Below are 24,913 nucleotides of genomic sequence, written 5' to 3' on the forward strand. Positions count from 1 at the left end.
GGTTTTGAATTGTATTGATCAATTAGAAATGAAGCATGATAGTCAAAACTCAGATTAAAACCTTTCTTATATGAAAACAACTGAATATCTCAGCACAAATAAGGAAGTTTCATGCTGTTAAATCAGAGCGCTTTACTACTGGGGCTCATACATTGGGTATTTTCTCTGAATAAATGAAGAAAAATCTACTTAAGAGGAATGTATTACACATTCACAGGAATTAAATAAACTGCCAAAATATGTAAAATGAAAAAGAATCACATATACTGGACATTGACCCTTACAGTGGGTCTGGAGTCTTATTGCTCAATACACTTCAATATCGGGTCTGTGAAGTTAGCTCCCAGTTCCCAGTTCCCAGTTCCCAGTTCCCAGTTCGTTATTCGTACCCATTTTGAAACATGGTGTGTTTGGGTACGAAATGGGCTAAGCATTTCCCAGTTCCCAATTCAAATTTCTTTCAAATATTAACCCTCCACAGTCCGATAACTCAACTTGGTGGTTTTAACCCTTTCCTACCAAGCTCTCGATTCAACTATCAGTGACTTTAACCCTTTTTTACTCCATTTCCCGGTTCAAAACACCAGCTCCTTATTCGTCTTAACTCGTTTTAACCCTTTATAACTCCATTTCCCGATTCATTTACAGTCACTTTAAAGGTCATATATCAAGGTTTTTTGCCATTTTCTGCTGTAAGACGATTTCAAAAGTGTACCTAACACTTTATACAATACAGAAAACCAAATGCAATTAGCTCCATCCATTTTGAAGATATAGCCAATTATGTGTTTGACAACTTGATTACCTGATCAGGCTGGCAACTGGCTTGTTAGAGCCAGGCGGCGGGTTCAGCAAAAGTTGTGATGTAGATCAGGTCATCTGTACATGTCATGCAATCATAAAAGCAGGAGGGCCTTAATTAATTATGCACACCTGGAAGTAATGTGTTTCATTCACTATGGTGTATTGTGTGAAGATGATGATGATCATTTTGATGTGGGGATTGATGCTGCATTCCCTGAGGCTTCCACAGAAGTTGAACCAGACAGACGGCAACCTGCAGTTGTTGAAAAGGTGATATTTATTTTCATCTTTTCATCTACCATGTCTGTAGACTGGTTTATCTGTTAAAAGTTTATAATAGAATCCATGAAACAAAAATCAGGCTTATTGAATGTTTCATTGTTTTGTGTGGTAAAGAAACCATATACAAATATGGCCTACATCAGTACAGTGTTTCAGGAGTTATGGATTGCATTGTTGATACACCTAAAGAAACCATGAAACAATGCCAGACATTGAAACCCTGTAACAATATTGTTCAGGAATATTTATTTAGCATGGCTTTATCAACTAAAAATCAAATAAACATTATTTTTAAAAATATGTGAATTGTGATGTGATGTATTCTGATTTTGAATCTTATATCTTGTTTTGAAACTGTCGCTTTAGGAAATGCTAACCACGGGAACACAATGCCCGATTGTAATCAAGTTTATCAATGGCTCGAACATGTATGGCTCAACGTTTAAATATCCTTCTGTATCGACCAAAACATCCTCAAATTCACCGCTCTCACTCTCTGAACTGTATGCGGAAGCCATCTTGCTTTGTTCTGACTGACCTGACCTACGTCATCAAAAAATCCCTAGCGGCCACATGTGGAACTAATCTAAAGTTGTGTGTGGTGGGAAATTCAAATAGTTTCAAATTGAAAATTGAAATAACTAAATAATGACTTTATTATTAGAATTTTTTTAATGTCTGGGATCTTGTTTTTTTAACCCTCAACATATTTCATGAGTATCAAGCATGTTTTCAAACCTTGATATATGACCTTTAACCCTTTCTGACTCCATTTCATTCATTTGCAAGTCTCTTTAACCCTTTCTGACTCCATTTCCCAGTTCAAAGTGCCGTGGATCGAGTTTGTTTACAATATGCAGCGCCATCTTGGAAAAGCCGTGACGTCACCGCGGTATCGTCCTTGATTTGCAAGTCACTTTAACCATGGAGGTATTATTAATAATACATCCATGCTTTAACCCTTTTTTACTCCATTTCCCGGTTCAAAATGCCAGCTCCTTATTCGTCTTAGCTCATTTTAACCCTATATAACTCCATTTCCCTATTCAAATACTGGCTCCCGATTCAGCTACAAGTCACTTTAACCCTTTCTGACTCCATTTCATTCATTTGCAAGTCTCTTTAACCCTTTCTGACTTCATTTCCCAGTTCAAAATGCCAGTTCCTTATTCGTCTTAACTCATTTTAACCCTGCTCAGCTAAGTCTGTAGTTTCTCGTACAATCAGGGGATAGGCGGATGACCACAGTTGCTATATTTACTATGGCCACTACGAAGGTGGCACTATTTTGAGACGGGTATCCCTGGTTTATCTTGTATTATTGTGTACTAGCTGTCGCCGCCAGCTAATTATGTATGTAACCATGCTTGTTTATACCACTTGCAGCTTGCCGCTAAGCTCCTCCCTCTTGCAGTCAATGAGACGACTTAATTACCATTCCTGATTTTAATCCCTTTCTCTGAACCAATCAGAGTTATTGCATTCATCCTGTACGTATTTGTAACCCGTATATGATATGTTTGTGGATAATAAAAGCAGATTCAATTTAGTCTTAGAATAATCAAGTTGTTTAAAGAGTTGTTTCTCACGAACCTGTTGTACAAATTGTTGTACAAATTGTTGTACAAATTGTTGTACAAATTGTTGTACAAATTGTTGTACAAATTGTTGTACAAATTCATTCTGAATCGGGAGCCAGCATTTGAATAGGGAAATGGACTTATAGAGGGTTAAAATGAGTTAAGACAAATAAGGAACTGGCATTTTGAACTGGGAAATGGAGTCAGAAAGGGATAAAGAGACTTGCAAATGAATGAAATGGAGTCAGAAAGGGTTAAAGAGACTTGTAGCTGAATCGGGAGCCAGCATTTGAATAGGGAAATGGACTTATAGAGGGTTAAAATGAGTTAAGACGAATAAGGAACTGGCATTTTGAACTGGGAAATGGAGTCAGAAAGGGTTAAAGTGACTAATAGCTGAATTGGGAGCCAGTATTTGAATAGGGAAATGGAGTTATATAGGGTTAAAATGAGCTAAGACGAATAAGGAGCTGGCATTTTGAACCGGGAAATGGAGTAAAAAAGGGTTAAAGTGACTTGCAAATCAAGGACGATACCGCGGTGACGTCACGGCTTTTCCAAGATGGCGCTGCATATTGTAAACAAACTCGATCCACGGCACTTTGAACTGGGAAATGGAGTCAGAAAGGGTTAAAGTCACTGATAGTTGAATCGAGAGCTTGGTAGGAAAGGGTTAAAACCACCAAGTTGAGTTATCGGACTGTGGAGGGTTAATATTTGAAAGAAATTTGAATTGGGAACTGGGAAATGCTTAGCCCATTTCGAACCCAAACACACCATGTTTCAAAATGGGTACGAATAACGAACTGGGAACTGGGAACTGGGAACTGGGAGCTAACTTCACAGACCCTTCAATATCTGAGTCCAGTTAGCTCAATACACATCACTATCATGAGTTTCTGAGTCCGGTTCACTGTCATCAGTTTCTGAGTTCAGTTCACTGTCATCAGTTTCTGACTTCAGGAAACGTAATCTCTTCCTTTCAGGCGATGGGGTGTCTGCTGACTTGCGTTTGGTGGTTGAAGATAATTTCACTGATTGTTTGGCAGTATTGCTTCAATGTAAAGGCTTAGCTGGGATGGCCTTCGAGTTAGGTTTGGTGGTGGTAAATGATGCTATTGGTTGCTTGGTCGTTTGGGGTGATTTGACAATCTTCGCCATAGGCTTAGCTGGGGTGGCCTTCGAGTTAGGTTTGGTAGTGGTAGTGGATGCTATTGGTTGCTTGGTTGTTTGGGGTGATTTCACAATCTTGGTAACAGCCTTTAGTGGGGTGTTCTGTGAAGTGGAGGCATTTTCCTGGAAGAGAATAGAAACTTGAGTATTATCACGTCACCAAAAATGTTCAACAGCATGGATTGATTTAGAAGTATAATATTTTTAATGTCTTTTTCTATAGTTGTCTTGCATGTTTCAGATAAAATTGTTTTGTTCTTGTTATTATTTTTGAAAATGTTGGAAGGATTTATAAAGAAAGCATTTTGCAGTTTAAAATAAGCTGCAGTATACGTTCAGATTTGCTATTGGCCTTCCTAAGTTGATCTGATTTCACAATCTTCGCCACAGGCTTAGCTGGGGTGGCCTTTGAGTTAGGATTGGTGGTGGTAGTGGATGCTATTGGTTGCTTGGTCGTTTGGGGTGATTTGACAATCTTCGCCATAGGCTTAGCTGGGGTGGCCTTCGAGTTAGGTTTGGTAGTGGTAGTGGATGCTATTAGTTGCTTGGTCGTTTGGGGTGATTTCACAATCTTCGTCACAGGCTTAGCTGGGGTGTCCTGTGACTTGCATTTGGTTGTTGAAGAGGATTGAACTGGCTTCTTTGAGATATTTGCCATGACATATTGTCATCATAATATCAGTTAGGCATTATGTGTAATAAATATATAACATAAACCTGAGAATGTAGGTATAAACTGATCCCTTCCTTTCCCAGAATTGTGATGATTATGTCATACACAGAATTTTACATACAATGCCTCAATGATATTAGATTGAGTATGTAAGTTACTCTTACAGGCGCTTTCACAGAGGAAGAAAATATGTTCGAAAACTTCACCTAAAACAAGCAGAAAGTAAAAGACATCTACTGGAAAGGGAATTCTTGAAAGCCATGCCATAGCATGCATGGGAGTACAAAACATGGAGAATGACAAATCCTATCAAAACCGACTGAAAAAAAGTGAAAGATGAGAAAAATTGAAGGTGCTTGTGAAGGGAAATGGGCTGCAGGTAGATTCCTTGGTTTGAAATGTGTACATTGGACAAGCAAATAGTACACAAGTGATGTACAAATCACAACCATCAAATACAATAAATGAGGATGTAAGTAATGCAATGTTTGATTGGTTTGTAAGTCATTCAAATTCCTTTGACTTTTGTCAAAAACCTGGCTTCAAAGGGTTTCATCGAAGATGATAAGATTGGTGACATGCTCAAATTTAAATTGTGGTTATGGTGCACAAGCACAGTAGTGGCAATGATATCACAAGTATGTCAGTCATTTTATGACTTTGTGTGGTGAGAAGCAAGAATATGTTTTGTGTACGTACTATAGACTACTGAAATTATATGTTCATTTTTATTCTTGCTCAGTAATTGTGCAGAAAATACAGTTTACTTCTTAGTGTATCAGGAGTATGAAAAGCATGCAAGGAGGTTTTAATGGTATGGGGAGTTTTGTGTGTATGGTGAAATGATGTTTACTAGTTATGATAGATGTAGAAATGCATGTGTAAGGGTAATTGATTAAAACACACACTAACACCTAATGAAGAAATACAAAGGTAGAGAATGTACACTATAAAGACAGTGTGGAGAATGTGTAAACTACGGAAGAGAAAAATGAGAGGAGAAATCTGAAGTTTACTACACCGACACCAGTTATAAAGCAAGTAAGCATGGATGCAAGGACCGACGATATGCAGCATGCTGGAGACATCTATGGAAAAAAAAGAATCATCCTACCATTCATTGTTTGATGTCAACCTCTGAAACAATAAATGTGAATATTATTGACATGTGGTGGCTTAGCCATGCAAAAGGAATCGGAACAAAATTACATATCTAAGAGGCTTCCAATTCAACCCCCCCCCCCCCATCAATGAGAATTATAAATAAATCTACATTTTATGGTATTAAAGAAAGGTGGTACAAGAGCAAGTTATTTATTCCTTGTGCATGTTACCGGTGCAACGGCGAGGACGTGCCAACCCAGCACCATGTTAGTCTTTTCAAAGTGAAATTTCAATTCTGCTTTTCACATTTGGAAGGAAATGCATAGAAAATATCATGCTGAAATCCTACATAATGTTTCCTCTTATATTCTTTGTCTCCGGTGTCCCCAGTTGGAGGTATGTTTGAAGAGAATTGAACTTCAATCATTTCAATGCACATCAATACTACATATTTAAAGTCCATCGTTCAAATGGTTCAAGATCAATATAACCCAAAAGTAGGCCTATAGGTAGAAAATAAGAAAATATACTTACGAATTTTGGTAAAGTGATGTCCTCTTCAAAAATGCAAAAGATGGTTCGAAAAAATGCGAGAAAGGAAATTTCGATGGAACGCAAATATAAAATTGTGATGGAATGAGGAAACTAACTATTTTACTGGACAAATTGGAATAGATCATTAGATAGGCCTAATCAGGCTTGGCTAGTTTCTATTTAGTTACATCATCTAATTCGTTATATTATTTAAGAGCCTACTGTAGCTGATATTTCTGCTGTTCACCTACACACCATGTACAACAATGTTTGAAGAGGATTGAACGTCAATCGTTTTAATGGACAAGTTTCAATGCTTTATTTCAAGGCCATCTTTCAAATGGTTGAAGGTCACAGGAGCATATAAAAGCATAGAGGAAAAATGTACTTACGAAGTTTGGTGAAGTTATTGTGAAGTTCAGTGAAGTGATATCACATCGTTTTCAACAATGCAAAACCACAGAAGCTCCCTCACTCAAATCGAAAAATCAAGATGGCGACCTGGGGCCATATTGGATATCAGACACGGTCCAAAAATTATACAGCACCTCCCTTACCATGCTTACCTGAGGCGATCATACCACAGAAATACTAACTCCCTCACACACTCTGGCGATTTAGGTCAGCATGATAGAAATCCAAGATGCCAACTAACGGCCATTTTGGAGTTCAAACTGACCCCCAAAATCAGTAGGGAACCTCCCCCACCATAGGCCATTACACCACAAAATGTTGAAGTCTGTAGGACATCTGGTTCTTCCATAAATGAGCGGAATGCAAAAATCTAAGATGGCGGCTGGAGGCCATTTTGGATTCTGGAATGCGCCCAAAATCGATAGAGAAACTCCCCTATACTGAAGACCATTACACCACAAAAGTTTGAAGTGTGTCAAACCTCTAGTTCTTCAGGTAACAATCGGAATACCAAAATCTAAGTTGGCTGCTGGCAGCCATATTGGATTTTGGAACACGCCCAAAATTGATAGAGAGCATCCCCTGAATGACCATTGCATCACAAAAGTTTGAAGTGTGTCAAACCTCTAGTTCTTCAGTTAACAATCGGAATACCAAAATCTAAGTTGGCTGCTGGCAGCCATATTGAATTTTGGGTCAGGCCCAAAATCGACAGGGAACCTCCCCTACACAACCTCATCACACCACATAAGTTTCAGGTCTGTCACTCACTTGGTTCTTGAGTTACAGGTCGGAATGCGAAAAACCAAGTCGGGCCTGGCAGCCATCTTGGATTTCAGATCGGGCCCAAAATGGATAGGGAACCTCCCCTACACTAGGTAATAACACCACATAAGTTTCAGGTCTGTCACTCACTCGGTTCTTAATTTACGGGGCGGAATACAAATCACCAAGTCGGGGACCTGGTGGCCATCTTTGATTTCGGGTCTGGCCCAAAATCGATAGGGAACCTCCCCTACCATAGACCATTACACCACAAAAGTTTGAAGACTGTTGGACCTCTGGTTCTCCAGTTAACGAGCGGAATGCCAAAATCTAAGATGGTGGCTGGCGGCCATCTTTGATTTCGGGTCGGGCCCAAAATCGATAGGGAACCTCCCCTACCATAGACCATCACACCACAAAAGTTTGAAGACTGTTGGACCTCTGGTTCTCTAGTAAACGAGCGGAATGCAAAAATCTAAGATGGCGGCTGGCGGCCATATTGGATTTTGGAACGCGCCAAAAAACAATAGGGACCCTTTGACACACTAGGCCTACACCCCCTAAAAATTTCAAGTCAGCCGAGCAAGGGGTTCTTGAGTTATAATCTGGAATTCAGTGCGGCGGACGCGGCGGCGGCCGGAAACCACCCAAGTACATAATGCCCCCACTTTAGCGGGGGTATAATTATGGTTCAAAATGCACACTGTTTCACCTTTCAGTTCTTCCACACATGCAATTTCGATTATTACAAGCAAGCATATGAACATTTCGATCATGCACCATTTGCACCTATCCCAGAGGTAATGAAATCGCCAAACAGTAACAAAGGTAAGAAACAGTCATAAAAATGGTACAACTATGGTTGCATAACATGAACAGCCCAAAAATATTACCAAGGAAAACATTCACATACACATGAATGAGCAGCCAATAAAACATTACAAATTAAACACATAATGTGTCATTCATTAATCGAGACCACTACACATCTGCCTCTGATTTCAACTTCTTTCAGATATACCCAACAGTGGAACATGCTGATTGGAAGCGAAAAGAAGTGACCATAAGAGATGACGACAACCACCAGGTGAAATTGAAATTATGGAATGACCACATCAACCAGATTCATACAGGACACATTGAAAAAAAGATCAAAGTGGAAAATGTCGAAGTGAACATATATCAGGATTATGCACCAACACTGACCACAACAGTAGAAACACTGGTCACAGAAGTAAGTATTCCCATCAAATCATTCACAACCAAATGTATACCATACAACTAGAAAAAGGATGCATATCCACCAGTGTTTCCCATACTTCAATAATGTTATCATGTTATATTACAGGTTCACCAAAACAGAAGAGAGAATGTTACAATTATTGGAATTGGCGACACAAATATTCTGACAGAAGACAATGACGAAATCACAGAGTACGACATAGCCCCGGGAACCGCAATACCAGCCCTTGACATACCGGCAAAGTGCAAGATCACCCTCAGGGACAATGCCATCACTGGCTTCAAAATCATGTGAACAAAGAACCATGTTACACCAGCCACTTCATCAAATTTTCTGTACTAATTTTCAGGCAAGTATCTGAATGAATTCAATAAAAAAAATCAAGATATTATCCATTAACAGTAAGATAATTGATAGAGTGACAGTAAGAACGTTGAAACTTTTCAATTCCATTGTCAAATTGTTGACATATCGGCATTTCAATAATCCCAAAAGGGGAATTGCGCAATCACTCTTTGAAGCACATTGAGAATGTCGTGACAGCGGAAATATAGCGCTAGTTGATTTGAAGGACGTCGTACGCAACGCAATCGACACAACAGGCAAGCCAAATGTTCCTCCAACGAATACGTCCAAGCTGATTGCAATGCGTTGGATGTCCTTCAAATCAACTAGCACATCACTTCTGCTGTCACGACATTCATGACGTGCTTCAGAGAGTAATTGCACAATATGAATGAATGAATGAATGAATTCTACACTTATAGGGCGCCTTTCCGTGGTAGCACCACGCTCAAAGCGCCACCTCCCCGAAGAATTGATTAAAAAGCAAAGTTTTTAATTGTTTTTTGAACATTGTCTCTGGCTGGGACCTCAGTTCAAGTGAAAGTTTATTCCAGAGGTACGGGCCGCACCTTGAAAAGCTGCGGTCACCGTACCTCGATCTGGTCCGCTTGACCTGAAGGGTCTTGAAAGTGGCTGACCTAGTGCGACCTTCTGTTTCCAGGAGGAGATCATTGAGGTACTCCGGTCCGACACCATTTAGTGACTTGTGGATCACACACAGAACTTTGAATTCAATCATGGCTTTGATGGGAAGCCAGTGTAGCTCCTTGAGTAAGGGCGTTACATGGTCAAATTTCTTTGCGCGACATATCAGCCTTGCTGCCATATTTTGCACCCGTTGCAACGGTGCAAGAGTCGTATCAGGCAGACCGTATAGAATTCCATTGTTGGAATCAAGCCTTGATGTAATGAAGGCTTGGACCAGCCTTTCAGCACTGCGTTTGTCCAAGAATTTCCTAATGCGGCCGATCTTATAAAGACTGGCGACGGCGGCTTTGCAAGTCATTTTTACCTGCATGCGCATGCTCATGTCCCCTTCCAACCATGCCCCCAAATCCTTAACACACTTGGAACACTGAATCCAGACACCGTCAATGTTGATCCCCGGTATAGAGCCCGATCCCCTGGCGCTGACAAAGTTAGCCATGTCGGTCTTTGGCGCATTAAGGGCAAGCATGTTTTTTGAAAGCCACGTTTTAATATTCCTAACAAGCCTATCGGCGTCTGATTCACAATGTGGTTTGTGAGGAGTGTCATAGTCGTCAACAGTGTAGCTTACGTATTTCGAAGACCAGTGGAATTGGCGGCGTCAAATTATTAGTGAAATTTATAATTTACAGATTACAAATTACAAATCGTTTATTGAAACCGTGAAAAAAGTTACATTTTACATAAGATCATGAAAGTACAATGACCATAAGCATGATGAACTAAATAACTGGTGTGACATTGTTGTGGATTTGGTGGTGTGCAGCTGGAGGAGTGGACAATGTCACAACCAGGGTTCCTACATTATATACAGTGGAACCTCCGTTAGTAGACACCTCTCTATTAAAGACAACCTTTCCAATAAGGACACTAGTTTTGGTCCCAAATTGGTTGTTTCCATTCAATTTTGACTTCTCTAATCAGTCTTTGGGTGTTCCGAATGCTTGACACATTTCGAACATGTTTTGGTTGGAAACAACCCTACAGTCTTACACTTATGGCTGAATGAATGACAGTGCATTTTCGTGTAAGCTCGGTGACGAAATGCTGCGACACTATTCGTCACCAACATGCTTGATGGGTGGTGCCATCAGCACAAAGGACGATGAATTAAATAACTGATGTGACATTGTCGCTGCATTTGCAGGTGTCCACATCGAGGAGTAGATGATGTCACTACATGTACCAGGGTTTGTACTTTCATATACAGTGGACCTACTTTTTGTGGACACCTTTCTATTGAGGACAACCTCTTTAATAAGGACAGTAGTTTTTGGTTCCAAATTGGTTGTTTCCATTCAACTCGACTTCTCAGTTTAGGACACCTCTCTGTTAAAACAGCACTTTTCAGTCCCTGGGGCATTTCTGGAAATTTCATGCTATAGAGCAATTGGTTCAGCTAATGCCCGCCATACACGATCCCATTTTATAGTATAGCAAATGCTATACCATTTTTCGTCCAATTTAATTGGATGCAAATATTTGCTACCCCGCCGTACACCATCCTATTTATTTCATAGCAAATATTACCTAACATCAAAAATGGGATCGTGTATGGCGGGGTTATAATTTAATGTAGGATTGACCTTTTATTGGCTAGTAACATCAAATGATTTTAATGTCAAGTGTCATGTCTTGTTCAGTGTATTGTTCTTATGGCCTATATAGGCCCTCGCACTTCTAGCTTTGCCATTCGTGACAACAGAATGCCACCAGTACTATCAAAACTGGTTTCGGCAGCTTCTGCAGCCGTTGTACTGTTGGCCGTGGGAGTTTCTTGCCGCAAGAAGAAACGGACGACGAGGAGGAGGCGAAGATACTGGACGAGAAAATGGATATTGCGGAGGCCATTAAAAGGGGCATATAGCCTTTTAATGGACGAGTTGCGTCTTGAGGACCCTGCCTCATACAGAAACTACCTGAGAATGGATGAGCAGACCTTTAATGAACTGTTGGTAAAGATGTCCCCACTGATTACCAAAGCGGATACCAACATGAGGGAAGCCATTTCCCCTGGCGAGAGATTGGCATTAACCCTCCGGTTTCTCGCAACAGGTGAAACATATCAGAGTATTGAGTATTCTACCAGAGTCAGTGCAACCACTATCGGAAGATTCGTGCCTGAGGTGTGCAGACATTTATATGAATGCCTAAAAGAAGACTACCTGAAGGTAAAAATGAAGAAAAAAACATTGTTTCTTAATGAAGATTTAATTCAATAGATTGATCTTGTATTTCAGCATGAAAATGTTACATCATTAGATGTGGTTATAATCGTAGGGCTCTGATACTTGACTACAATTGACGCCTTCATAACATTGGTCAGTAACATGTTGAGTCTGAGAATATGGTCTAAACAATCTTGATTGTGGTTGTTGCATCCCAGATATGCCTACATTTGTTTCTGTACCAGGATGTGATGCTGATAGGCCTACTTCATAATTTCTGGTGGTAGCATACCCATCAATTTTACTGGTTTTACTCATCAAGTCGTGGTCTTGACCATCAAACAGGGCTATAGTAATCTTTCGCTTTACACTTTGCAAAACATGAGGTGACTTAATTGCCCTTAGTTCACTAGCAACAAATGTACCAAATGTTGCGCATGGATCGTCAACTGGTGTTGTTAAAGCAGCATCCTTAAGTTCAGTTAGAACGTTGGTAGCCTTTCGAATCATGGCATTTTATTCAGATATTCCCCCCTTCTTTTGCTTCTTTCCACGGCTCGGGGGAATGAGGCCTAGGGACGTCTTGGTTTGAGGTGCACTCGTAGAAGCTTCATCCATATCATCAACTATGCTTTCATCGTCAGACACACCAGTACGCTCGCCCTTAAAGAGAAAAATTAAACAATGAAATACAATGTTCCTCAACAATACCTATATTCTTCTTTTCCAGCTACCTTCAACGGAAGAAGAATGGCTGGTGATCGCAAAAGGGTTTGAAACACGATGGAACTTTCCACATTGTCTTGGGGCCCTTGACGGGAAACATGTTGTCTTCCGTTCACCACTTAACCAGGGATCATACTTTTACAAATACAAGGGTACACACAGTCTTGTTCTGTTTGCTCTTGTTGATTCAGACTACAAATTCCTAATGGTGGATGCGGGAACCAACGGTCGTGTGGGAGATGGTGGAGTCTTTCGGAAAAGTGACCTCAACTCGGCGATGAAAGATGGAACCATAAATTTCCCTCCGCACGAACGTTTAACAGGTGGTCAAATGGCAGTCCCCTATTTCATTGTGGGCGATGACGCGTTCCCATTGCAAAAAGACCTAATGAAACCGTACCCATTCCGTGTTATGGATATTTCCAAAAGGACTTTAAATTATCGACTGAGCAGGGCTAGACGTGTTGTTGAAAACGCCTTTGGAATTCTAGCTAATAGATTCAGAGTGTTCTTAGCACCAATTCTGTTGTCTACAGAAAAGGTTGAAATTCTCATTCTGGCTGCATGCGCCCTTCACAATTTTCTACGTGTTAAAAAAACAAATTCATTCTATCATCCTGGATCGCTCGACCGGGAAGATACTGCACGTGGTACTGTATGCCAAGGTCATTGGAGGAATGTGAAGAAGTCCAAAGATGCATATGTGGACGTGTCTGTGCAAGGTGGAAACAGAACGACCTATACAGCACAGAATATCAGGGATGAGTTGCGTCGATACGTCAACAGTGATGACGGACGCGTACCTTGGCAGAATAAGTTCATTTAAATGATTACTCCGAGCCGCATTCTATAAAGGTAGCTTGCAGGTTGTGTATGTTTTAGTAGGTTTTATGATTCTTGTAGCATAAAACAGGTGTTCCTAAAAAACTGATTAATGTAAACCTTTGGTCATTTCGGGCCTGAAATCTGTAAAATCAGTACTTGTTCAAAATTGGTAAAATGTATGCAAGCTCCCCTAAATAAGAACCGAATAGAAAAATTACCTCGTAAGTGGTTTCTTCATTATCATCTACCATGTCTACGTTCTTGCGGGATTTCGCCATTGAACTTGTGCTTGTTCGTGGTTGAACGTGGTCTTTCAAGAAATGTAGTTTTTTAAACCACCAAACAGTTGGAGTGTACTGGTCATCTGTCCCAGCGCCCGACTTCTTTTTACTTTTCATTTTCTCAAGCTCTTGCGAATAGCTGCTCCGAAGGCCATTAATTTTTTTCTTTACGCCATCCACGGTGCAATCGGAACGATGATTCTGGAGCTGTTCCACAATTTCCTGGTAGGCCAACTCCTTCTTTATCCTGTTATGATAATTCGGATCCTTTACATCATAAAGTTCACCCCGGAGCCGATATTCCTCAATGAGGATGTCGACGTCGACCTGATTCCATGTAGTTATTGGCCTACGTGCTGCCATAACTGGGCTTGGTGTAGTAATGTGAGCCTTGCTCATGAACGCATCCAGATATAAAGGGTTTCGTTACATCACGGAGGTATTATTAATAATACCTCCATGGTTAATAAGGCTGGTTCATACTTCATAGCGATGCGTCGCACGGTCGCACGGGTCGCATTGATCGTTTGCCTGGTCGCCCTGATCGCTGTGAAATCGGACATGAGTAGATGACATCATCCGCAACGCACGTAGTACAATTACGTGCACATCGCGCTATCTAGCCTTGATTTATTTCGAGCAATGAACCACGCGGACAGCCCGGCGCAGGCCAAACCTACAAATTCACGTATGAAGTAGACCCGATAGACACGCGATGCTCGTAGCGCCAAAAGCATGCAGGGTTAATTGTACAATAATAATGCTATCCCGACATACACCGTATGATTTTATTGTATAGCATTTAATTGTACAAGAAAAATAGGACAAAACGTATTCGTGTATTTCTTGCTATACTAAAAAATTTCGGCAAAGTTTCCCGACATACACGGTCCAATAAAATGGTATAGCATTTGCTATACTATAAAATGGGATCGTGTATGGCGGGCATAAGTGACAAGAACAGTACTATAAGACGGTTTTAAAAAGTTGAAAATTATTTATTTAAATGACATATGAATGGTTCAGCAGTAATTGGCAGTGTGCATTATGTAATGAAATATGATTTACATAATATAACATTTTTGTGACAAATAGTACAGATGATGGATAAATCGATACAGTGGATAGCTGTTAGAATATGCAATACATGCAATAGCATTTGTTAGACCATATCCACAACTCCGTGGATATGGTCTATTGTTTTTACTGAGCCGATCGGCAGGACCCGAGGGATGTGGTTTTCGACACATATCTCCGAAACTGCCGCACGGAACGACCTGAAATTTGGTTAGGTTACGTTTCATAACCTGCTAACGAACAGCGTGTACTTTATTTTTGCAGTCGTTGATTACTTTTTTAGTTTTCGGGTGATTTTTGATGAAAATCGCCGGTTCTGAACCGTTCCGGTAATAGCACTGCCTCCCGCGTTTTTACCGATTAGGCAAGTTGCTCAACGTTGATCTGTCCCCGACCTGAACAGGTGGGAGGATACCCGCTACATGGAAGAGCCAACAGACATTTCGTCTACGCATTCTAGACTGGGTGAGTGTGATTTTTTCGTGATTGTAATCGCCCTCAAATTTGTGTTGAAACACTGCATCAGACAAAATTAACTCATCAGAGGTCATGAAAAGGATCTTAAGAATATATATTCGCTGTTAGTTTGGGTGATTATAGGGAGCACGTCCATCTTTTGAGGCAAACTTGTCATCCGAAAGTTTCCAGATCCCCGCAATGGCGGATATACATTCATCAAAAAAATTACGAATTCGGGCAAGTTTCATCAAACTGTGCGCCTTAAACACCTAAGAATGTCTCAAAATCACCCAGACTCTACACATGAGATATACCTTCACTGAAAATAATTGCTAAAACCTCGCTTAACGTGTCGCGAGTGCTGAAAGCAACAGTTTTGGAGATCGTTTTTCTGTACATCCTGCTCACTCCTGTAGAAATGTACAGTAAAGCACGTATACACGTGCAGTGTAAATGGACACACGAATGGACACACCTTCTGAAAATATTGTCAGCAAAGGTGATAAGTGTATGTTCTGAATTATGACAATGAAATTCATAGACTATTAGCAGGTAGTCAGTGTCTGTTGGTCTGAATAATGAATGATAAAACTTCTGGTGAAGTTAAAATATTTCCTCGCTCTGTTTTACAGCCTGACGCAGTGACGGGGATGATCAGCATCTGTTCTGTTCTGCGACCGCATCAGTCACGGATATAGGAGCCTTGACCACGAGGAGCTGATGAGGCAAAGTCGTATAACCGTCTTAACCTTGACATCGGTGCAGTGCTGAATTTGCCGTCCGAAGACAAACCAGTATAATATTCCAGCCGTATTTCGTTCTTTTCACTGTAATTCTTTTACATCAAAAAGACTGAATAAATAAACCTGCTATGGCAGTTAGTTTAAAAAGATATTATTGCATTTTACGTTTTTACTCTTAGTGCTGATCGGTCATACCCCTTGGGCCTGGCCGTAACCTTGCATACTGGTTGTCTCGATGCCGTATGCTATGACCATGTATATATCTACTGGACTGGTTTGTTGCACCATGTCGAAGGAATTTTATGTAGAGATCAAGACACTTCCCTCACATCACAATCTACACCTCAAAAGAATGGTTGTAAAAATCCTTGCCATGATTCCCGGTTGCCCCTATGTTGTGACCATGCATGCATCAATGGCCTGGGATGTTGCAACCTACACTTCAAAGGAATGCGAAGTCTAAATCACATTTTTTGTCCCCAGGTTGTGACTTTCCTAACAGCAATTGCAGACCATATCCCTGGTGATAGTGTTTTGTCATCTTAAAAATGAGCACCAGGACAAAGCACCAAAAACCTGCCACTTAAGATCAGATCAGAAGTTACCTACGTGGTGCCAGTACCCACAAGTGCATGATTGACACCTAGATCATTTGAAGAAAAAATTGGCAGCAGAACCATGTGTGCATGGAGGGAGGTATTATAATATAAATACTGTGGAGACGCAATGTATTATTGGTCGTCCCAACATTGGGAGCTTTCATCCCCACCAGCCATATCAGATGGCCAACTGGTTTCCCTCACTCGACCAAAAAACTCATCAAAAGATACGAAAGATGTTGAGATTCAGATTACATTTGCTTGTTGTCTGCTGGATTCTGACCATCCATATGCTGAGTTGTTGCAGTCCCAGAACCATCGCTAATTCTAGTATTTATGATGCACCTACTGTCACAACCTAATTGAGCTGGTTATTCAGGGTTATTTGCCTCTGATTTATCTGGTTATATCCTGGTGCAAACCTAATTTCTCAACATGACAAAATACTTTCACCAGGGATATGGTCTGCAATTTGCTGTTAGGCGAATTGCCCAATACTAGTTTTTATTGAGATTTTGCGAGAACCAAGTGGTATTTTGACAAGATAATAGAAAGCCAATAACACTACAAGAACATGACTTCAATACATTGACATTGTAGTACTTGGTATACTAAAAATATTCAAAGATGGGTATCTTGAGTTAAAGTACAAGATGTATGAATGAAGGAGGCAATCGGGTAAGAAATGGTGTCGCTAATGAAAGATTAGAACAGTCCGTCTCAACCTGCCAAGCTCAGAGCGACATGCGCCTGGTTTTGCTGTGACGGGTCACATATACAAAGTTTACATAAAACAAGATTTGTATGTTTATTTAGGAGGAGTACAAAAGTTGTATATAAAATGCCGACTTCTTAATGATTTATAGGACACAAAATTTGACATGACACCATTTTATAAAATATGAATAATCTATAATGAGAATAGTTTTGTAGCACCAATGATTTGAAAATACTGAATTTATTTATTGCATGAATAGAACACAAAAAAAAGGATGATTACATGATTGTCACATGCGTGAAATATATTGTCATGGATGGGCATTGGGAACAAAAAGAATTGCTGTTATCAGCTGCCTTGGTAGCGATTGCTTTAGCTGATTTTCAGAAACTGACAGGAATGAGAATGTTGATATAGTGTTGAAAAAATATTTTTATAACATTCATTGCATTCAAATAACACTAAGAAGTAGACGAGTACTAATTTCGCACACTTGAAAATATATGGACATTGACTGTCACTGGTAGTGGTAGTAGAGTAATTACATGCCATCAGCAGCACTAATTCAGACAGTTTTCGCTGTGCTTCAGTAACTGACTGGAATGACTAAGTTTGATTGTGCTGAAATGATACATAATAATGTACATTGCATAAACAAAATGATTACAAGATTTGTACTGTCTTGAAATATATGGACAGGGACAGTCACTGGAAGTTTGACATGCCATCAGTTGCACTGCTCCCGACAGTTTTCACTGTGCTTCAGTAACTGACTGGAATGACTAAGTTTGATTGTTCTGTATTTGCCTCCATTTGGATTTTGTGAACAAAAGTTACTAACCTTGTGTAATTGAAGTGTCGAATTCGCCTTGGTCGAAATGATAATACAGTAAATAAATCTATTGAATGTTGCTGAAAAGAAAACATTTACTACGTTAGAAGCCATGTACATGATAACACCACCACCACCATTATCAATATCATCACAAGTCAACTGGGGAATATGTGTGATATTTGTTCAAAACTTGCGTATATGGTATTTGCAGGTCTATTGTATTGTAACATATTTTTCACTTTCAAAATTAACTTTTTTACTAGAAATTATGAATCAATACTAACCGTAAGAAGCGTATGAAATTACAGAAGGCCTTCGTCGAAAAATGTAATGTACTTGTACTCATTCGTGTCATTAAACCTGAAAGCAGCACAGCATAACAGTGAAATTACCGTGATATCAATGGATGTCAAACTAACGTAGTGACGTAAATTTGAATTCGAAGTGCACAATTTCACAATTAAGGTTTTGAACACATTGAGAACTGAAAAACTTCATACAAATGCTTTCACACCAATGATATGATTGTGGCGCTCCTGATGAGGTATCGCCCTCTGCTAAGCAGCTTTGGTTGTAACTAGGGTAAATGTTTTTTTCAAGTGATATGAGCGATGCAATACCTTAGTTACCACCAGCGCCACGTAGCAGTCAATGAAGTTGTGCTGGTACCCCATTAACGTCATGCTTCAAATTTGAAGAAATTAATATTACCTTCATCAAGTACGTAATATTACACCAGGCCTTTGTCGAAAATGTAGATCTCGAAGTCCAATGTGACAATATGGTCTACTATGTATGAGGGGGAGAACGGGTATTTTCGGGACACTGGACTGGGATGGGCCGAAAATAACTGTCGGGATTCGGGATAGACACCCTTATTTTAGCGGGATTCGAGACAAGCCGTGTTTTGCGTCACGATTCGGCTAAAATTGCGTATTGGGAAACGGGATAAGCCTTTTTTCCTAACGGGACGTCGAGACAGTTCCCCCCCCCCCCCCTTCCCCGTTCCCACCCTCAAGACATGTAGCATTGTTTGTAGGCCTATTGTAATTGTTACTCACAATCTATTTTTTTGTAATTGATACTGGTAGTATCAATGTGAAATATGCCACACGTTGGGAGCATGCAAGGCCTAGTACAATACACCATCATCACAATCAAATATTTCAATAATACACTGTCAACGAGAGTGAATGTTCAACCATCAATCACGTGCATTGTAGTGTACATCCCCCATCCCATGACGGCTTGCGCCCCGCTGGTGAAACTGACCTGAGTTGTCGCAACACCGTCACTGCGAAAAGAGGAAGAAGCAGGTCCGCATTTATCGAAATATTGCTAAATATAGGCCTAATTGTCAAAATGTCGACCAAATTACCAATTAAATCACAATAAACTTATCAAATGTTCACTCATGCCTTTGGGTGAAAAATGCTGATTTTTCAATCATTCTCAATTTTACAAATCACCAATCAAAATAGATGAGATTTGACCACTGGTATAATTCCGCCATCTTGGATATCGGCATCGTCACCACCACTTCAAATTCTAAAGTCTTATTCAGGCCTAATATGTGTCACCTGCTGTGATAAAATGGCTTGTTTTATCAATAAATAACAAAATATGATCTTTGTAAATAAAATCGGAGATCTTCTGGTGTGTTTTTATGTGAATTTATTACGAACTATCAATGCAGCGCAGGGCAGCCATCGTGTTCTCATGCGTAGTGGCGATGCGATAGCCATCCGCGGCACTGCTTTTCAAGATGGTGGCAATTGCCCAGTGCTAGAGGCGTTGTAAGGAAAATTGAGAGCAGGCCCCTAATGAATGAACTCTCAACGATATCGATATATTTTCGTAATTCCAGCACAACTGTTCAACAATGAACGTCCACCGACAATCCCACTTAACGAATATTAATATCAATTCATATCATGTATCTTAAAACGCTTTTATTTCATTTTAAAAAGAGTTATCGAGTGAACGATGACCTCCTACCGTACCCTCGAAATAAACAGCCAAAATGACCACAAAAACACCTTTTTAGAAATGAAATGGCCAGGGCCATTGTGCTCACCTCATGTGGAGGAAAGATGGATAAAGAGCATGGTCTTGTGTCATGTAGTGTTAGGTTTGATGTAGGTCCAAGCAATTACAATTTCCCCAAAATGGCCAATTTCAGTACATTCGACCTCTGTGACCTTGAAAAGTAGGTCAAATCAAAGAAGACCCGGGTGACACATTGAATGGTTGTTAGAATTAGATGTACCTATGATATAAAATTGGTGCCAATCGGGCAAGTCATTACTAGGAATAATGGCATTTTGAAGAATTTAGGATTTGGCCCCCTCCCGTGCCAATTTACGCCATTTGACCTCTGTGACCTTGACAAGAAGGTCGAATTAAAAACCTGTGTGACATATACTGTATGGTGGTTAGATGTACCCATGATATCAAATTGGTGGCAATCGGGCAAGAAGTTAAGGAATAATCACATTTTTAAGGTTTTTGGATTTTGCCCCCTGGTGGTCAAGTGGTGAATCATATTGGACCAAACTTCGGTCCCTGAGATCACCTGACTAAGGGGTAAATGTGTACCAAATTTGGTATCAATAGTCATTGCAGTTTAGAAACGTGCCATCATTACATCCTAACGGCTAATTTACACCATTTGACCTCTGTGACCTTGAAAAGGAGGTCAAATCAAAAACCCGGAGGATATATGATGCACCTTTGCTAGAAGTACCTACCATATTTTTTTCAAAATTTCCCGACTACTATTAAGGGAGATATTGCATATTTTCACTTTTAACGTTTGGCCCCCTGGTGGCCAAACCATGAAACGAATCGGACCGAAACTTGGTCTCCCAGGTGTCATTACATAAGGGTACATGTGTACCAAGTTTCAACTCAATAGCTCTAACAGTTACGAAACGTGCCCTGCTAACGGACGACGGACGACGACGACGACGACGACGACGACGACGACGACGACGGACGACGGACGCCACGGTATGGGATAAGCTCACCTCTGCTAAGAGGTGAGCTAAAAAACAGCGATTTTTACGAAATAAATGTCATCAGAGACGAAACTAGACACTAATTTAGCTAGGTATGCACAGTAATAGTACCTGAAGTGATCGATTTCAAGGAGAAAATACACTGAAAACAACTTTTCAGGAACAGAAATAAGATCACATTCAATAAATAACAAAATATGATCTTTGTAAATAAAATCGGAGATCTTCTGGTGTGTTTTTATGTGAATTTATTACGAACTATCAATGCAGCGCAGGGCAGCCATCGTGTTCTCATGCGTAGTGGCGATGCGATAGCCATCCGCGGCACTGCTTTTCAAGATGGTGGCAATTGCCCAGTGCTAGAGGCGTTGTAAGGAAAATTGAGAGCAGGCCCCTAATGAATGAACTCTCAACGATATCGATATATTTTCGTAATTCCAGCACAACTGTTCAACAATGAACGTCCACCGACAATCCCACTTAACGAATATTAATATCAATTCATATCATGTATCTTAAAACGCTTTTATTTCATTTTAAAAAGAGTTATCGAGTGAACGATGACCTCCTACCGTACCCTCGAAATAAACAGCCAAAATGACCACAAAAACACCTTTTTAGAAAAAAACAGCGATTTTTACGAAATAAATGTCATCAGAGACGAAACTAGACACTAATTTAGCTAGGTATGCACAGTAATAGTACCTGAAGTGATCGATTTCAAGGAGAAAATACACTGAAAACAACTTTTCAGGAACAGAAATAAGATCACATTCAATAAATAACAAAATATGATCTTTGTAAATAAAATCGGAGATCTTCTGGTGTGTTTTTATGTGAATTTATTACGAACTATCAATGCAGCGCAGGGCAGCCATCGTGTTCTCATGCGTAGTGGCGATGCGATAGCCATCCGCGGCACTGCTTTTCAAGATGGTGGCAATTGCCCAGTGCTAGAGGCGTTGTAAGGAAAATTGAGAGCAGGCCCCTAATGAATGAACTCTCAACGATATCGATATATTTTCGTAATTCCAGCACAACTGTTCAACAATGAACGTCCACCGACAATCCCACTTAACGAATATTAATATCAATTCATATCATGTATCTTAAAACGCTTTTATTTCATTTTAAAAAGAGTTATCGAGTGAACGATGACCTCCTACCGTACCCTCGAAATAAACAGCCAAAATGACCACAAAAACACCTTTTTAGAAAAAAACAGCGATTTTTACGAAATAAATGTCATCAGAGACGAAACTAGACACTAATTTAGCTAGGTATGCACAGTAATAGTACCTGAAGTGATCGATTTCAAGGAGAAAATACACTGAAAACAACTTTTCAGGAACAGAAATAAGATCACATTGTGAATAATACCATCCTCCATGCTTGTAACCAACGCTGTACATTGGGACTCGTCACCACGGCGAGCCGACTTCAACAGCTGATTGTCATCAGCAAACAGCTGACACGGAATACTGCACCTGTGCATCACGTCGCCTAGAGGAATTGTGTAGATTGTAAATAGGACCGGGCCGAGAACTGAACCTTGTGGAACGCCAAATTCCAATGAAACACGATCAGAAAAAACACCACAGATTGTCACCGAGAGCTGTCTGTCCTCAAGGTAGGATTTAAACCAATCGAATGCAGATTCAGTCAATCCAATCCTATTTCGTAGTCGATCCAAAAGTAGGGTGTGGTCAACCGTATCAAATGCGGCTGAGAGATCAAGAAGTACTAAAAGCACTTCATCTCCAACATCCAGGGATGTAAGGATCTCATCCGTAACTTTAAGAAGGACCGTTTCCGTACTATGTCCCTGTCTATAAGCGGACTGATTAGGATCAAATAACTGGTTCGATGACATATGATCCCTGAGACGTACCGCGATGATCCTTTCGATAAGCTTGGACAGGTATGTCATGTTTGAGACCGGTCTATAATTGCCGAGCTCATCCTTATCCAGCGATGGTTTTTTCAGTAACGGTTTCACAAGGGCAAATTTTAGCGCAGTGGGAAGATGGCCTTGCTGAAGAGATTTATTGATAATTGCAACAAGCACCGGCAGAAGAGAACCTATGCAGTCCTTCAATAGGGTTGTGGGAATAGGATCCTGCGTACAACTCTTGGACGGGAGCGACAGGACAAGCTTCCTAACCTCATCTTCAGTGGTAGGTGTGAAGCTGTCAAGGATTGGAATATCCCCGTTCCCCTGGTCATCCAGAAGTTGGTCTCCTTCGGACTCCGCATTACGTAAATCCAATCTCTCCCGAATCCCGGAGATCTTATTCATGAAGAAACTACAAAAGTTATCCGCTAGTTCCTTAGGATCCTTGTGATCTGGCAGTGGTAGTGAAGGCACTTTACCAAGGAGTTCATTGACCGTGGAAAACAAGTTCTTGCTGCTACCAGTCTCTATCCTCGACCTATGGTACTGCAATTTTGCACTGTCTATTAGATCACAGACCACTTGACTTTGAGCACGAAAGAGTTGCCGATTTATCTCTGTACGTTCTTTTCTCCATCTACGCTCCAGCTTACGTCTAGCTAACCGGGATTGGCGAATCTCATCCGAAAACCATGGAATATTGGGTTTCACAATCACCGAACGCGTGATCTCGGGTGCATGTTTATTGAGAATATCCCTGAGAACAGAGTCATATTGGTCAACTAATGCATCCAAGTCATCGTGGGGATTCAAGACCAAACTAGAGTTCTCTATATCTGCGCGGAACGCTTCACTGTTTATGTCCTTTATCTTCCTTGACGTGACCGATTTCCGGAGTTGAGGTGGTTTCGCAATCCGAAGGCCACCATGAACCGCGAAGTGGTCCGGTGGCAGTGATGGATCCACCAGTAGATCCTGAATGAATCCACTAGCAGCACTGCGGGTGATAACAAGGTCGAGAATGTGCCCCTTAATGTGCGTTGGCTCCTTGACATGTTGAGTGAGGTTAAATGAGTCCAGAAGTTGCTCAAAATTCCGCACATGCGTGTCATCCTTGAATGAATTCATTGACGCATCTTGGATAAGGATCCGGTCTGTAGATGACAATACCCCATTAGGGATTATTGAAGTGCCGCTATCTCAACAATTAGACGATGGAATTGCAAAATTTCAACGTTCTTACTGTCACTCTATCAATTATCATACTGATAATGGATAATATCATTATATTTATTTAATTCAATTCACTCAGATACTTGACTACCACGGATCTCCAGATACCGCATATTACAACACGTTCAATTATTGGGTCCACGGCTGTCATAATTACCATACTGCTAAATTTCATTTATAACCATTATGCCATAAATATTCATATATCGATCAGTGATTCACAAGTGATTATCTTATATAATTGTTATCAACCGTTTCAAATTCTAATCACCTGCAGGACAGGACAATCATTTACGAATAAAGTTTATTTTCATAACCCTCTCTTAATCTTCATTCTTCACCATCAAAAACCACCATCCAAAACATTTGGCAGCATCCATTTCATCATCAGGACCATTCCCCAAGTTAAGCGCCAGTCCCCACCACACAAAACACACTTGCAATAAATTTCCCCTCTTCATTTGGCCATATTGGCCTGTATGTTGACAAAAAATTAGGTCGAGGGCGTGTCCCTTTCAAGGTCACAGAGGTCAAACTCCAAAATTTGCTTTTCAAGGTCAGAGCGGTCAAATGAAATAAATTGCCTATTAGTGTTGGGTATGTGCAAACATGGTAAACTAAGCATGTTACTGTCTACTAAAGATTATACGGTGAGCACAATGGCCCTTGGCCGTTTCATTTTACAACGATTACTCCCCATGTAACTACGA

The 24,913-nt window shown here is 40.4% G+C and overlaps 1 protein-coding gene and 1 long non-coding RNA gene across 2 annotated transcripts; both read right to left on the minus strand.

The window, feature by feature from the left end:
* Positions 1 to 3,722: 3,722 nt before the first annotated feature.
* Positions 3,723 to 4,497, minus strand: LOC135482885 (mucin-5AC-like). The gene is made up of 2 exons (XM_064763363.1): positions 4,216 to 4,497; positions 3,723 to 3,962 (listed from the first exon to the last, which is right to left on the minus strand). The coding sequence occupies exons 1-2, from the start codon at positions 4,495 to 4,497 to the stop codon at positions 3,723 to 3,725; spliced, it is 522 nt and encodes a 173-aa protein (XP_064619433.1).
* A 12,512-nt stretch (positions 4,498 to 17,009) lies between these two features.
* On the minus strand, positions 17,010 to 18,825 carry LOC135483680 (uncharacterized). The gene is made up of 4 exons (XR_010446357.1): positions 18,768 to 18,825; positions 18,341 to 18,416; positions 18,063 to 18,133; positions 17,010 to 17,842 (listed from the first exon to the last, which is right to left on the minus strand). It is a non-coding gene; the product is annotated as an uncharacterized LOC135483680 (long non-coding RNA).
* Positions 18,826 to 24,913: the final 6,088 nt, after the last annotated feature.

The sequence above is a fragment of the Lineus longissimus genome, chromosome 2, assembly GCF_910592395.1.
Source record: "Lineus longissimus chromosome 2, tnLinLong1.2, whole genome shotgun sequence".
Taxonomy (NCBI): domain Eukaryota; kingdom Metazoa; phylum Nemertea; class Pilidiophora; order Heteronemertea; family Lineidae; genus Lineus; species Lineus longissimus.